This window comes from Somniosus microcephalus, chromosome 18 (genome assembly GCF_052327205.1).
Source record: "Somniosus microcephalus isolate GS21.2 chromosome 18, FLI_Smic_1.0, whole genome shotgun sequence".
NCBI lineage: Eukaryota > Metazoa > Chordata > Chondrichthyes > Squaliformes > Somniosidae > Somniosus > Somniosus microcephalus.
This window is the reverse complement of record NC_141004.1, coordinates 64,527,194-64,542,427: the sequence shown is the minus strand read 5'-3', so window position 1 is coordinate 64,542,427 and position 15,234 is coordinate 64,527,194. Positions and strand designations below refer to the sequence as shown.

At 46.2% G+C, this 15,234-nt stretch overlaps 1 protein-coding gene across 1 annotated transcript; it reads left to right on the top strand.

Annotated features, from left to right (window-relative positions):
- Positions 1-1,348: 1,348 nt before the first annotated feature.
- rpl10a (ribosomal protein L10a) lies at positions 1,349-8,557 on the top strand. Its single transcript, XM_086011593.1, has 6 exons — positions 1,349-1,388; positions 2,453-2,527; positions 3,295-3,375; positions 3,740-3,888; positions 5,257-5,429; positions 8,339-8,557. Exons 1-6 carry the CDS (start codon positions 1,384-1,386, stop codon positions 8,507-8,509), a joined length of 654 nt encoding a protein of 217 aa, XP_085867719.1. The 5' UTR covers positions 1,349-1,383; the 3' UTR covers positions 8,510-8,557.
- The last annotated feature ends 6,677 nt before the right edge of the window (positions 8,558-15,234 follow it).

Below are 15,234 nucleotides of genomic sequence, written 5' to 3'. Positions count from 1 at the left end.
GGATCTGGGAGACAGGAGGTGGGTTTCTTAGAACAGATTGCAGAGAGCAGGGTTAGGGAGATGGGAGGCAAGCAGCAAAGTGATGAGGGGAGATAGTGATGATTGAAGGCTGCTGTGGAGGGCGGAGGAGGTAGAGTTGGCACCTGAGGTAGCTGCTTGAATGGCATCAATCTTTCAGACAAAGAAATTTTGTATCTTTTTGAACTTGACCGTAAGGGTGGAAGAGGGAGGTGGTTTGTGGAGGCAGTTTCTCATAGTCTTTTATAGTGAGACAAAAATTATAATTTTTCAAAAACAGTAATTAGCACTGGAATTAAAAGGTCTGAGGTGCCCATTTTAACAGGACTGTAAACATAGAAGATAGGAGCAAGAGTAGGCCATTCAGCCCCTCGAGCCTGTTCTGCCATTTAATGAGATAATGGCTGATCATCCAAATTCAGTACCCTGTCCCTGCTTTCTCCCCATATCCCTTGATCCCTTTAGCCTTAAGAAATATATCTAACTCCTTCTTGAATATATTTAATGAATTGGCCTCCACTGCCTTCTGTGGTAGAGAATTCCACAGGTCCACCACTCTCTGGGTGAAGAAATTCCTCCTCATTTCTGTCCTAAATGGCCTATCCTTTATCCTTAGACTGTGTCCCCTGGTTCTGGACTCCCCGACCATCGGGAACATCCTTCCTGCATCTAGTCTGTCCAGTCCTGTCAGGATTTTATAAGTTTCATGAGATCCCCTCTCATTCTTCTAAACTCTAGCGAATATAAGCCCAATCGACCCAATCTCTCCCCATGAAGGAAATAAACGAGTTAAGACTTAAAATCAGTAGCTGTAAGGTGAATTGGAAAATCGTTTCAAAATATACAACTGTGTTTGTTAAGACTATCCTAGATTGAAAGCTGTGTTTTAAATCAATACAAGGCTGCTCTTTTTGGTGCAATCAAGAAAGAAAAAAAAGTAACTTAACAAAAATACGTCAAATGAAACGTAACAAAGAAATTAAAATGTGGTTACTGGGTTTGATGAAGCACTCCAGTCCCTCAATACAAGGCTGTCTGTCAATTGGCGGCGTTATTTTAACGCTCTGAAAGCGACCGCTGCCGGCGGAGCGGAATATCTGTTGCTCAAATGAAGCGGCCTAGGGGGGGTCAGTTCGGAATTGACAGCGGGCAATAACTTTATCATCAAACCTTCTCTTCGTTCTAACGTAAGCAATTAAATTGGGAAACGCGCCATTTTAACTGAACTCAAACTCAAACTCAAACCAGAGCAGCAAATAATCCCGAGCCAGCTCACCGTCAGTCTCGCGAGATCCCGCGCGGGGAGCCGCTATAAAGTGCGTCAGTTCCGGGCCGCGGGCCTCTTGTTCCGGCGCTGTAGAGAGGATGAGGTGAGGAGAGGAGCCGATCCCCCGGGCCCCGGCCCGCAATCCGGCGCCATCCGCCGCCCACAGCGCCTGCTCGCTCACACCAACCTTACCCATCCCCCGCGGGGGCCCTGGCTGAGCCCAGTCCCCGCCGATGGTCGGGTTTGACCGGCGGCTCGGGCCGACTCTCCAGTCCTGATTGCCGGCCGGGTCCCGCGACACTGGGAGCCCGGGGTCCGTGTGAGCGCCGGAGTTACAGCACCCGCCCTTTGACCTCAATGGACACCAAGACTGAGCTCGCTCGGTTCCTGCTGGGTTAGGGGGGGAGGGAGGGGGTACTGTCCCGCACAGCACAGGCTCCTCATCCCCCCCCCCCCCCCGCCCCTGTGACGGGGTATATGGAGCAAAAGGCGGATAGATGGAGTTCAGTTACAGATCAGCCATGATCTTCATTGAATGGTGGAACAGGGTCGAGGGGCTGAATGGCTTCTTACTGTTCCTATGTAAATTGTCCTTCACCAGGTCCCACTCCCCATCGTCCCTGGTTGGTTGACCTAAATTGACTCCCAGTACCCCAAAGCCTCCACAGTTTAAAATTCACATCTCAGTCCCTTTGTGACCTGGCTCCTTTCTATCTAACTTCCAGACCTACACCTCTCGCCCCACTCCATGGAACTCTACTGCTTTGTCTCTGGCTGTGTGCATCTCCCCTTCCTTTGTCTCCCCACTGGCGGCTCTGCCTTCAACTGCCTACCCCATGATCTGAAATTCCCTTTGTGAAACTGCACCTTCCTCCTTTAAGACTATCCCAAAAATCCCACCTTTGACTAAGATTTTGATCACCCCTCCTAATGACTCATTCTGTAAAAGGGTCCTGGTGTACACCACTGGCTCCTGATCCCCCTGTGAAAGGTCCTGGTGTACACCACTGGCTCCTCATCCCCCTGTGAAAGGTCCTGGTGTACAGCACTGGTTCCTCATCCCTCTATGAAAGGGCCTGGTTTACAGCACTGTCTTATTTTGAGAATTGAAAGGGTGAATTTCTGTGCTTGAGAATTGAATTGGTACTTTTTCATTGTGTATTGCAGCAGCAAAGTCTCTCGCGATACCCTGTACGAAGCTGTCCGGGAGGTCCTTCAGGGATCCCAACAGAAGCTTCGCAAGTAAGTCTGTCATCCTCTTGTGTGGGTGCATAATGTGTCTCAATGTGGCACGGGCAGTCATGGAGCTGAATTTTGGCGGGGGGGGGGGTGTGGGGAAGCTGCCTGTATCTGGTACAAGTAGACCAGGTAGGGTGCTTCATAAACATTCCATCATAAAACATTTTGGAAGCAGTGTCTTGTGTTTCTCAAATTAATACCGATATCCTGATTGCCTCAACTGAGTGATTGTTAAGTAGGTATTTCAGTCTGGTCAGATTTTTATGCAAAATGATTTTCTGTGGAGGGATCTTCAGGCGTGTCTTTTCCTTTTCTGAAGTGTTCTTACACTGGTGCGCTCTGGTCATTGGGTCAACAGCCTGTGTGCACTGCTCCTGTGCTGGAGGGGAGCCCCCTTTAGGCTGGTTCTCAAACAGGAAGCTTACTGACTTCCATACATGCAATTTCCTGCTTCCAGTTTTGTGCATGCACGAATGGTCAGCAAAATGCGCCAATGCCCCGAACTACCCAGGAGTTCTCTCAATGCCATTGCCTCCACTTTACTATTTGCAAATCTGATGACTCGATCTGGCACCCACGTGATTCCAGTCCACACTTTGGGGTTGAGTCATAACGTCCTCACAGCAACTTGGGATGGCCAATAAACACTGCCTTGTCACATCCCAAGAACAAATGTTAAAAGTCTGTAGTAACCAATGTGATTTGGAAGTATTTATGGTAGACAATTGTTACTCTGTCTGTACAACTGATGGGGAATATCTTCTGTTTAGGTTCCTGGAGACTGTGGAGCTGCAGATCAGTCTGAAGAACTATGACCCTCAGAAGGACAAGCGTTTCTCTGGCACTGTCAGGTTCGACTTCTTATTGTTCAACCCAGTTCTCAGTGCGCAAGCTGCAGAATAGGAATTGGATGAATCTGTTCGCAGACAATTTAACTGTTATTTCCGCACAGCTTGTCGTACTGATAAACATGGGTAGTCCTGCCCTGTAAGGGGTTTGGACGGACCCCTACCCTGGGTCTTAAAACATGAGGGGAGGCACGGTGAGGCAGTATTGCCGATCCTGCCGACCATTTGTAAGGAGTAAGTTGCTGGTGGATAAGGCACTTGAGAAGCCAGCAGCGAGGGTAAGGCATTTACAAAAGTTTTCCCAGCATGATCTCTGTGCTTCAGCCGTCGTCCCCGACCGTTTAACTCTCTGTTGTTGTGTGTCTAGGCTAAAGAGCGCCCCTCGGCCCAAGTTTTCCATATGCGTGCTCGGCGACCAACAGCACTGCGATGAGGCGAAGGCTGCCGAGCTCCCTCACATGGACATTGAGGCGCTGAAGAAACTAAACAAAAACAAGAAGATGGTCAAGAAGCTTGGTGAGTTTGAGGGTGATCACACCGGCACTGTCAGCAGATGCAGGTCATCGATCGAAACATCCCATAGCATCCAGAATGGTCATCTCTTGAGGCTCGGTGATGCTGGGTTTGCCCTTGTTTACCCTTGGCTCTAAGCTCCGTATTGTGTAATCTTCATTAAAGCCTTTTTTGGTGGCAGAGTAGGGGATCTTTATTATCGTTTTTAGATTCTGAAGAGTGTACTTTCTAATCTTGAGGCAATTTTACAATGGTGTACATTTACATTTATATTTTGATTGACTGGTCTTAGAGGAGTAAGAATTCTTGCATGCGAAGCAATGTGATTCAGGGTCGAAGCCGCTTGTTTGATCTTGGGTTTCTGGGGATTAGTTAAACTGTAGGCTGGTTGGAGGAAGTCTTGTAAACTATTGGGTACGACAGTTGGAGTGTTGCCCTTCGTGGGCAGTGGGTGGGTTTATGTTTGCAAGAGGCGGCTCTGGACTGGTATCCCCACTCCCCTTCCGAGCACAGGCCACACATCACTTGCTCTGATTGCCTTACGTTCCGTGTGTTGTGGAGAGAGGCTTCACTCAGCCACTGAGGGGAAACGCGTCTTCAAGTGTACTTGTGTGGGACCGTCCACACTAGTGGCCAGCCCAGCAAGCACTGAGCTTAGGTCATCTGGCCTTGTACGCTTGGTCCTAGTCTGGCCACAGCCTACAAAATGACTTAGCTGGCATCTAATCTTTTTAGCTTGTTGCTGCTGGGCGGTTAATGTCCCTGGTCACTAGTGAGTTGGCCTGTCCGCAGCCAGGAGCACCCAGTTTGGTCTCAGAAAAATAGACCTGGTTACACTGGCTGAAAATCTTTCTTCAGGTGGTTGTTGTAAACTGTACTGATGGGGCTCTGGGGTAGGTGGAGTTGGATTCCATACAATCCACGACTGAGCTGAAATTCTCAGCCAACCCAGTGTGTACATAATTCCCTGTAGCTGGCGGTTTGTATTTTTAACCTGGGAGAGGTTGATGTAGGGGCGCACTGGATAAAAGATCCGATTGCCAACTCATCCCCTTGGAACACCAAAAGTCATGGTGTGATGTTCCAGTATTTAATCCGTGTCCTAAATCTATAGTTTAAGAATGATGGCGTTGCAGCCTCATACAGCTGGTCCATCTGTACACAGCAAGTATGAGCACATTGGAATACAAGCTTCAAATGCATAGCAGACCTTTCAGCTCTAGTTCTGACAAAGCATCTACAGCCCATCTTAGTTGCTCTGTAGTTCTGTTTACAAAGCAGTCATCTGATCAAACCTCTGGTGACGGTTGTACACAGATGGTACGTCTATGTCGATAAACACTCTTTGATTCTGAATGATTTCCTTTGCAGCAAAGAAGTACGATGCTTTCCTTGCTTCAGAGTCCCTCATCAAGCAGATTCCTCGTATTCTGGGCCCTGGTCTGAACAAGGCTGGCAAATTCCCCTCCCTCCTCACGCACAATGAGAACATGTTAACCAAAGTGGATGAAGTCAAATCAACCATCAAGTTCCAGATGAAAAAGGTGTGTATTTAATCTGGCGGTTGTTGAAATCAAATGGCTTGTACGTAACTGTTAGAGGAACCAGTCAGGAATCTGAACTGGTCAGGATTCAGATCACTACCTGGGCTTCTAATGAGGGACAAACACTATTGAAAGTGGGGACTTCAATGGGCGGCTGTGAATGATCCATACACACCAAGCCCTTGGGTTTGATTGCCATTGAAAATGTGAACTGTATATATTAAATAAGTTTTACCAGTAATAAATTGGCGCTCCCCAGTAACAGTAAATGTATTGGTGAGTAGTCCCAGGTCTGTGATTAGCTGATCTCAGGGACACTAGCCACCGACTGCAGCTCACACTACTAGAGTTTGTGGTTGTCGGGTGAGGAGAGCTTGACCGTGGCTGTGGTGGCTCCCGTCATCAGATTGGGTGCCAGTGCTGTTCACAACTGAAGAATGGCGTTGAGCTTGATACTTGGGATGGTTGCAAGTGACAATGCGACGGCGCACACGGTTGAGTCAGCGGGGGTGGGGTGAATACTTCTGAAATGGAAGCATTGATGTGGAGCTTGGGTAGACTTTGCTGCAAAGACTAATGCTAACTAGTTTCACAATACCAGGGTGTTACAGAACCGAATGAGATTTTATGGCATTTTCATGTTGATGGTGTGCTGGCTGCAGCAAATATACAGTGCACCAGCTGAGAGTGTTGAATGTTTAAATGTCTTAATCTAAATGTACACTCTCGGGAGCCGCAAGCCTACATTTAGTTGTACTGCACTTGTGCACTAACAATGACAATAAAAGTTGATTTGATTTGATTGTGAAGAGGCGATGACTGCCTTGACTACTTGGCAACTGAGAGCTCTGGAATGTCCAGACCTCCTCCCTTACCCCATTCAATAGGGATCAGTGAACCACTGACCTTAAGGGGAGCATAGCACTCGGGTCACAGGTTTCTGCTTAAGTGCTGCTCGCCTGGGCAGCAGCTTCAATATGAAATCCCCTGTGGTGGAGCTGCGCTGGTAGCTTGGGAAGTGAGCAGTCCGTGTCGAGTGTTTGAAGTGCCGACAGAGTTTAACGTAGAAGATGGGAGTAGGCCATTCGGCCCCTCGAGCCTGTTCCGCCATTTAATGAGATCATGGCTGATCATCCAAATTCAGTACCCTGTCCCTGCCTTCTCCCCATATCTCTTGATCCCCTTAGCCTCAAGAAATATATCTAACTACCTTCTTGAATATATTTAATGAATTGACCTCAACTGTCTTCTGTGGTAGAGAATTCCACAGGTTCACCACTCTGGGTGAAGAAATTTCTCCTCATCTCTGTCCTAAATGGCTTACCCCTTATCCTTAGACTGTGACCCCCTGGTTCTAGACTCCCCCGCCATCGGGAACATCTTTCCTGCATCTAGTCTGTCTAGTCCTGTTAGAATTTTATAAGTTTCAATGAGATCCCCTCATTCTTCTAAACTCTAGCGAATATAAGCCTAATCGACCCAATCTCTCTTCATACGTCATTCCTACCATCCCAGGTATCAGTCTGGTGAATCTTTGCTGCACTCCCTCCATGGCAAGAACATCCTTCCTCAGATAAGGTGACCAAAACTGCACACAATACTCAAGATGTGGTCTCACCAAGGCCCTGTACAACTGCAGCAAGACATCCTTGCTCCTGTACTCGAATCCTCTCGCTATGAAGGCCAGCATACCATTTGCCTTCTTAACTGCCTGCTGCACCTGCATGCTTACCTTCAGCGACTGGTGCACACCCAGGTCTCGTTGCACTTCCCCTTTTCCCAATCTATTGCCGTTCAGATAATCTGCCTTCCTGTTTTTGCCACCAAAGTGGATAACCTCGCATTTATCCACATTATACTGCATCTGCCCAATCGCCCAACCTGTCCAAATTGTACTGGAGTTCCTCTGCATCCTCCTCGCAGCGCACATGCCCACCCAGCTTTGTGTCGTCTGCAAACTTGGAGATATTACATCTAGTTCCCTCGTCTAGATCATTAATTAATATATATTGTGAACAGCTGGGGTCCTAGGACCGATCCCTGCAGTACCCCACTAGTCACTGCCTGCCACTCGGAAAACGACCCGTTTATTCCAACTCTTTGCTTCCTGTCTGCCAACCAGTTCTCTATCCAAGTCAGTACCTTGCCCCCAATCCCATGTGCTTTAACTTTGCACGCTAGTCTCTTACGTGGGACCTTATCGAAAGCCTTCTGAAAGTCCAAATACACCACATCCACTGGTTATTATCTATTCTACCAGTTACATCCTCAAAAAATTCCAGTAGATTAGCCAAGCAAGATTTACCTTTTGTAAATCCATGTTTTGTAAATCCTGTCACTGTTTTCCAAGTGCTCTGCTATTACATCTTTTATAATGGACTAGCATTTTCCCCACTACTGATGTCAGGCTTACCGGTCTATAATTCCCTGTTTTTTCTCTACCACCTTTTTAAATAATGGGGTTACATTTTGGAAGATTACCAGCAATGCATCTACTATTTCTAGGGCCACTTCCTTAAGTACCCTAGGATGTAGATTATCAGGCCCTGGGGATTTATCGGCCTTCAATCCCGTCAATTTCCCTAACACCATTTCCCTACAAATACTGATTTCATTCAGTTCCTCCCTCTCATTAGACCCTATGTTCCGGCCATGTTTACGCCCAGGTGGCCCTGGAGATGGAGCACGCGGTGTCCACCGGCACGCTTGAGTACTTCTGCGACCGGTGGGCGTCGGGGGGGGGGGGGGGCTGGAGTGCATTGTCAACCCGGACAACCAAATTCTAATTTAATTTGTTAAGGTTTATTTAAAGTTTTATTAATTTACAGACAATTTGTTTAAGCACCCAATCAAAAGAGTAGACCCAATGTTCCCCAACATCTCTTGACCATGTCTTCATTTCCCCCCAGGTGCTGTGCTTGGCAGTTGCAGTGGGCCACATTAAAATGACTGAAGAAGAACTGGTCTACAACATTCACTTGGCCATCAACTTCCTGGTGTCACTGCTGAAGAAAAACTGGCAGAACGTTCGTGCCCTGTACATCAAGAGCAGTATGGGCAAGCCTCAGCGCCTCTACTGAGTGTTCTGTGCTGTTATATATGTTTTAAAATAAAACACTTTTACAGCATTTAGTGTCTTGAAGTTCAATTGACAGAAACTGCTTTATAGCAATTTATAAATTCTCTTGGCAGCTATGAAGTTGGTAAGATTTTAATTTCAGTGCCCAGACTGAGCTCTTGCCCTGCATGTACAGGCCATGGCTCAGGGTGATCGGTGACCTGTGAGCCCAGGCTTGTGGCCTGCAATACTGAACTCAAAACAGGCAACTGGAAAACGAGCCATTAGCCATTCAGTGTCAAAACTCTGACTATCTTCAGCAGGTGCTTGATCAGAACTGGCATTTCCACTGGGCGAGATTGGCTTCTGTAGTCCAAGGATCACTAGCACCTTCCAGGTCTCTGGCTCAATCCCACACCACGTAGAGCACGTACCCAAAGACCCTAGTCCTCTCGATCATGAAGTTAAGATCTTGAATTAAAATAAAGTTGTCCTGAGGCAATAGGTTAAAGAGGAAATTTGCCAGTATGGATAGAAAGTTTCTCGATGCGGATGACTGGCAAAGCTGCATTTATGGCCCATCCTTAATTGCCTTGAAGGCAATAGTTGACCCTGGATTGCTTGGCTACTTCAGAGGGCATGTAGTGCCGCTGGAGTTACCCTGCAGAGTCCCTTCCCTGAAGGACATTAGTGAATTAGTTGTGTGTGACAATCTAGCTGGAAGAGATGGGGATTAGGGTAAATGGGCATTCAGATTGGAAAAGGGGATGAAGTGGTATACCCGAGTGGTCACTTGCAGTAATTTAGCACACAGCCAGGTTCTTTCTACACTGAGCTGATCTCGGCTGGGTTGGTGCCTGAGGTGGTATTGGTTGTGTTCCTGGGCGTGAGGGCAAAACACCTCTGGCTAACCAGTGACTCCTGGCAAAGTGTGTGTAGATTGGATGCTCCAACTCCTGTTCACCCATCACTTCTCTGCCCGCTGATCTACATTGGCTTCCGGTCCGGCAACGCCTTGATTTTAAAATTCTCATCCTCATTCAAATCCCTCCGTGGTCTCGTCCCTCCCAATCTCTAATCTCCCCCAGCCCTTCAGCACTCCGAGATCTCTGCGCTCTTCCAATTCTGGCCTCTTGCGCTTCTCTGTTTTTAATGGCTCCACCATTGGTGGCTGTGCCTTCAGCTGCCTGGGCCCCAAGCTCTGGGATTCCTCCCTAAGTCTCTGTCCTTTTAAGACGCTCCTTAAAACCTACCTCTTTGACCAAGCTTTTGGTCACCTCTCCTGTAGCTTGGTGTAAAATTGTGTTTGATAACCGCTCCTGTGAAACGCCTTGGGATGTTTTACCATGTTAAAGGTGCTGTATAAATACAAGTTGTTGTAGGTGAGCAGAACGATGGGAATAAAACTAGATGTGAAAGCTGATCACAGTTCTGTGTGGTTGTTTTCTAAATGAGTTGTGATGGTGATTAGAATTATAGAAATTTACAGCACAGGAGGAGGCCATTCGGCCCATCGTGTCCGTGCCAGCCGACGAAGAGCTCTCCACCTTAATCCCACTTTCCAGCTCTTGGTCTGCAGCCCTGTAGGTTACGGCACATCAAGTGCATATCCAAGTACTTTTTAAATGTGATGAGGGTTTCTGCCTCTACCACCCTTTCAGGCAGTGAGTTCCAGACTCCCACCACCCTCTGGGTGAAAAAAGTTCTCAACTCCTCTCTAATCCTTCTACCAATTACTTTCAATCTATACCCCCTCGTTATTGACCTCTCTGCTAGGGGAAATCGGTCCATCCTGTCCACTCTATCTAGGCCCCCTCATAATTTTATACACCTCAGTTAGGTCTCCCCTCAGCCTCCTCTTTTCCAAAGAAAACAAGCCCCAGCTCTGAAAGCTCAACAGTGCTCTACTGGTAAGCTTTGGTTACAGCAGCTTCAGTGACCAGCCGCACCCTTGTGTGTACTTGCGAGTTCCTAAGCTGGGCTGCTGCAAACCTGAATCTAAATTCTCTTGGTTTAAGTAGGGAGGAGAGTACCTGGGAAATGCAAACCATACTGATCTGGGTTTCTCTGGTTTGCATTGGAAAGTTTCCTTGTGTCTGACACCCAGCTGACCAAAAAAGCCTCCAGGTTTGCTCACAAGTGCAGTGACATTGTGTGCCTGTTGGTGGCGCCGTCAAGCCGCTGGGAGTGAATGATGGAAACCATGTTCGAGAGAGATGCATATTATATACATATAAATAAATTGGGGAGAATGGTTAAGAGTAGCTGTTCGATATGGAACTGATGGGGCACCTGTTGCTTGTTAAAAGCTGAGTGTAAAACTGGGGAAAATACCACAGTGATGACAATCCTGCCCCTTCCCAATTTTCTTCTGATGACAGTGCCTCATGTCGGGTGTACAGTTCCATGGGCACCAGTGACTGCCTGGCATCTCGCCCACATGCCCATTCTCCATGTGCAACCCTTGACTTTTGAGTTTCGCCAGGCTTTTTGACTGCAGGGATGGACCAGCCTGACCCCTTTACATAGAATTTATAGCACAGAAACAGGCCATTCGGCCCAACAGGTCTATCCCACATATTGTCTAAGAAAATATTAACCTCAAAATGTTGATACATTTAAAAAAAATACACCACTCTGAATAGTGCCACGGGATCCTTAAAATCTACCTGAACCATGAAAGAAGACAGTTGGAGTTCAGCTTAATGTCTCATCTGAAGCACGGTAACTTCGACAACGTGCCTACCACCAGGGGGATCCTTAAGTCAGATCTCTCTCTGCTGGGGTGCTTCAGTTGCAACCTCACATAGCAGGCCCCTAGGAAACAGTTAGGGCGATGACCTCAGTTCAGCCCAGGAGTTGATCTAGAGCCATCCAAACCCAGTAAGGAAAATAACACAAGATTAATATGAAAGAAGGATGATGATGTGGAGGAAATGACAAGTTATACAGCATGTTGAATCTTCACACAACGCCTACATATGGCAGTCACTACACTTCAGAACCTGCAGTGACCATTGCCTAGACATTGCACTAATGTAGGCAAATGAGATAGTCATTCTGTGGCAGCAACATCCCAGAACCAGTAACTAGATGAATGGCCAGCTAATTTTTGGTGGTATTGATTGGGAGGGGAATGTTAGTTATAACGAGAGAATTTTAGTCTTCTTCAAACAGCGCTGTGCCATCTTAAAACACCCATAGGAACTACTGCAGCAGGCAGACGGGGCTTTGTCACTTAGAAACATAGAACATAGAAAAATAGGAGCAGGGGTAGGCCATTCGGCCCTTCGAGCCTGCTCCACCATTCAATATGATCATGGCTGATCCTCTATCTCAATAACATATTCCCACTCTCTCCACATACCCCTCGATGCCTTTTGTATCTAGAAATCTATCTCTTTCCATAAATATATTCAGTGACTTGGCCCCCACAGCCTTCAGTGGTAGAGAATTCCACAGGTTCATCACCCTCTGAGTGAAGAAATTTCTCCTCATCTCAGTCCTAAATGTCCTACCCCGTATCCTGAGACTGTGACCCCTCGTTCTAGACCCCCCAGCCAGGGGAAACATCCTGCATCCAGTCTGTCTAGCCCTGTCAGACTGTTGATATTCACACAGACATACTTTCCAGTAGGGCGTCACTGGACAGCTACAAGCTAAAATAAATTGGCAGAATGTGGAAACCTTGGTTTTAAGATGTTTCTAAAGGCTTTGATCGGACCATGGTTCCAGTGAAACCGATCCTGTGACCACAGGATCGGAAGTGGCCACAGTGGGTGCTGAGCTTCCAGGAAAGCACTCCACTGACATGGTGTTTGTGGTCTCCCTCGGCACTGTTTGTCTTCCACTGAAAGCTCATTCGCTGGAACACCAACAGAAGGGACATAGACAGTGACTTGGGCCAGGCGTCAGTGGCTGCCCAGTGTATTGCCTGGAATGGGAAAGGATGTTTCAAACCTGTTTGGGCAGAGCCCGCGGAGCTGTGCATCATTCCGTTAAAATAATAGCACAAGGAAGTGATGCAAAGACGCATTTCGAGGGGCTCACCTGATTCTTCTGTTTGATTTTCTCACGTGAAGTGCGCCTGTTAAACACCTGCTGCTAATTGAGCACTGAACTCCCACCCTGACTTCTTAACTCCTTCTCCATACTGTCATTTCAGAGCCAATCTGTCATTTGTGTTTCAAACATAGAAGATAGGAGCAGGAGTAGGCCATTCGGCCCCTCGAGCCTGCTCCGCCATTCATTGCGATCATGGCTGATCATCCAATTTCAGTACCCGGTCCCTGCTTTCTCCCCATACCCCTTGATCCCTTTAGCCTTAAGAAATATATCCAACTCCTTCTTGAATATATTTAATGAATTGGCCTCTACTGCCTTCTGTGGTAGAGAATTCCACAGGTTCACCACTCTCTGGGTGAAGAAATTCCTCCTCATCTCTGTCCTAAATGGCTTACCCCTTATCCTTAGACTGTGACCCCTGGTTCTGGATTCCCCGACCATCGGGAACATCCTCCCTGCATCTAGTCTGTCCAGTCCTGCCAGAATTTTATAAGTTTCAATGAGATCCCCTCTCATTCTTCTAAACTCCAGCGAGTACAAGCCCAATCGACCCAATCTCTCCTCATACGTCATTCCTGCCATCCCAGGTATCAGCCTGGTGAATCTTCGCTGAACTCCTTCCATGGCAAGAACATCCTTCCTCAGATAAGGCGACCAAAACATAGAATATAACCTCGCTTTATAACAAACTTTTCCCCTGGTCTTGATGGAAGCGTCAGTATAACTCAAATTGGGGTAAGATGAATTTCTGCTGATAACTTGTTTGATTCCTGGGAGATGGACGTACAAACTGTAAGATGCATTATAATATACATGGGAGTTGAGGGAGTTATATCCCAGTAGAACAATAAATATTATACAATATACACAGTGGTGTAACACGAGGCAGAAAGCTAGCCAGTATTTGGGATGATTTATTTGCAATTTTCAGAATGTAGTGTTAAAAAAAAATCAGTCATTTTAGAGTTGTGCGTCTCTCTGTGAAACAGACTCCCATAACCATAGGTTGTGCAATTGGGTAGTTCACATTTGGTGAGGCTTCAGGGATCTGTAGACCTACACTACCATGGATTTTTCTCAAATTATTTGCAAACGTGGAAAAAGGAATGGATTTGGGGGTTTGTTGTCCGAGCCGAGCTATATTGTTCAAATGTATCCAGCAACAGTGCAACTATTCCCAGAAAATCCCTCTTCCCCATTCTATTTCCAGCCTCGGTCCCTAATATTTCCTCTTCCTGATATCTCATGTGGAACTGTATTGCACAACTAGATGGCTGTATATATTATAGTGAATGACAGACCCTGTATATATTATAGTGAATGACAGACCCTGTATATATTATAGTGAATGACAGACCCTGTATATATTATAGTGAATGACAGACCCTGTATATATTATAATGAATGACAGACCCTGAATAGATTATAGTGAATGACAGACCCTGTATAGATTATAGTGAATGACAGACCCTGTATAGATTATAGTGAATGACAGACCCTGTATAGATTATAGTGAATGACAGACCCTGTATAGATTATAGTGAATTACAGACCCTGTATATATTATAGTGAATGACAGACCCTGTATAGATTATAGTGAATGACAGACCCTGTATAGATTATAGTGAATGACAGACCCTGTATATATTATAGTGAATGACAGACCCTGTATAGATTATAGTGAATGACAGACCCTGTATATATTATAGTGAATGACAGACCCTGTATAGATTATAGTGAATGACAGACCCTGTATATATTATAGTGAATGACACACCCTGTATATATTATAGTGAATGACAGACCCTGTATATATTATAGTGAATGACAGACCCTGTGTAGTGAATCACAGGTCCTGTGCATTTTTTTAGGGCTCAATAGACAGTAAAACATTTGTACACTTACAAAGCACATATTAATTCTACAGACAAAGTGTGTGAAGCATGGGAGAGGAGTCAGCCTCAAATTTGAAGACCATATATGAAGTTGGAGAGATGCTGGGATGCCCAGTTGAGAGGCTTGATTTGTAGCCTGACTGAGGATGCTTTGCACTGCGAGGGTCCTGTGTTTAGTTAGCACTCTACAGAGAGCCCAGGGAATTACAATAGCTTCAATCAAAGCCTAAGGACTGTGTACTTGTGTGGTTAACCTCGATAGAATTCCTTGGAAGACTGCCAGTGTGAAAATAGGCAGAAATTCATCTTTTACTGCAGCATAGCTAGTGTGACAGCAACATTAACTCTACTGTAAAGGTGTTTAGAGAAGGTATTAGGACAGGAAGTCCATATCATTAAATAAAGAGTTGTGTCCAACCGTCAGCTGTTTCTGTGAAATCCGATTGGTCCATTAGGTAATGACAACGGATTGGCTAAGCGAAGTCCCAGAGGAAGGGCTGGCAATGTATAAACCCTGGGACTGGCTGAATGTGCGAACGCCGCCTGCCAGATATGGGAAGAACAGTTATAAACAGCAAATCCCAATAAGGGCTGTGACTGGTTCAAATGAAAGATTTTCTTTGCTTGCTTTGTATTAATATAAACATCATGAATGCAATGAGGACATTTTGCTACTTCTTGTGAAAGCAGGAACCTGTTCTAAGAACACTAGGGATAGTAAACAGACAATCTTTCCCAGGCAGAAATGGTGGTATGTTGGAGTAGTACAAGTTAAACAATATCACCT

Coding starts and splice junctions, on each gene's coding strand:
- rpl10a (XM_086011593.1), top strand. Junction 2,528..3,294: donor TCCCAACAGAAGCTTCGCAA/GTAAGTCTGTCA, acceptor TCTTCTGTTTAG/GTTCCTGGAGACTGTGGAGC. Junction 3,889..5,256: donor GAAGATGGTCAAGAAGCTTG/GTGAGTTTGAGG, acceptor TTTCCTTTGCAG/CAAAGAAGTACGATGCTTTC.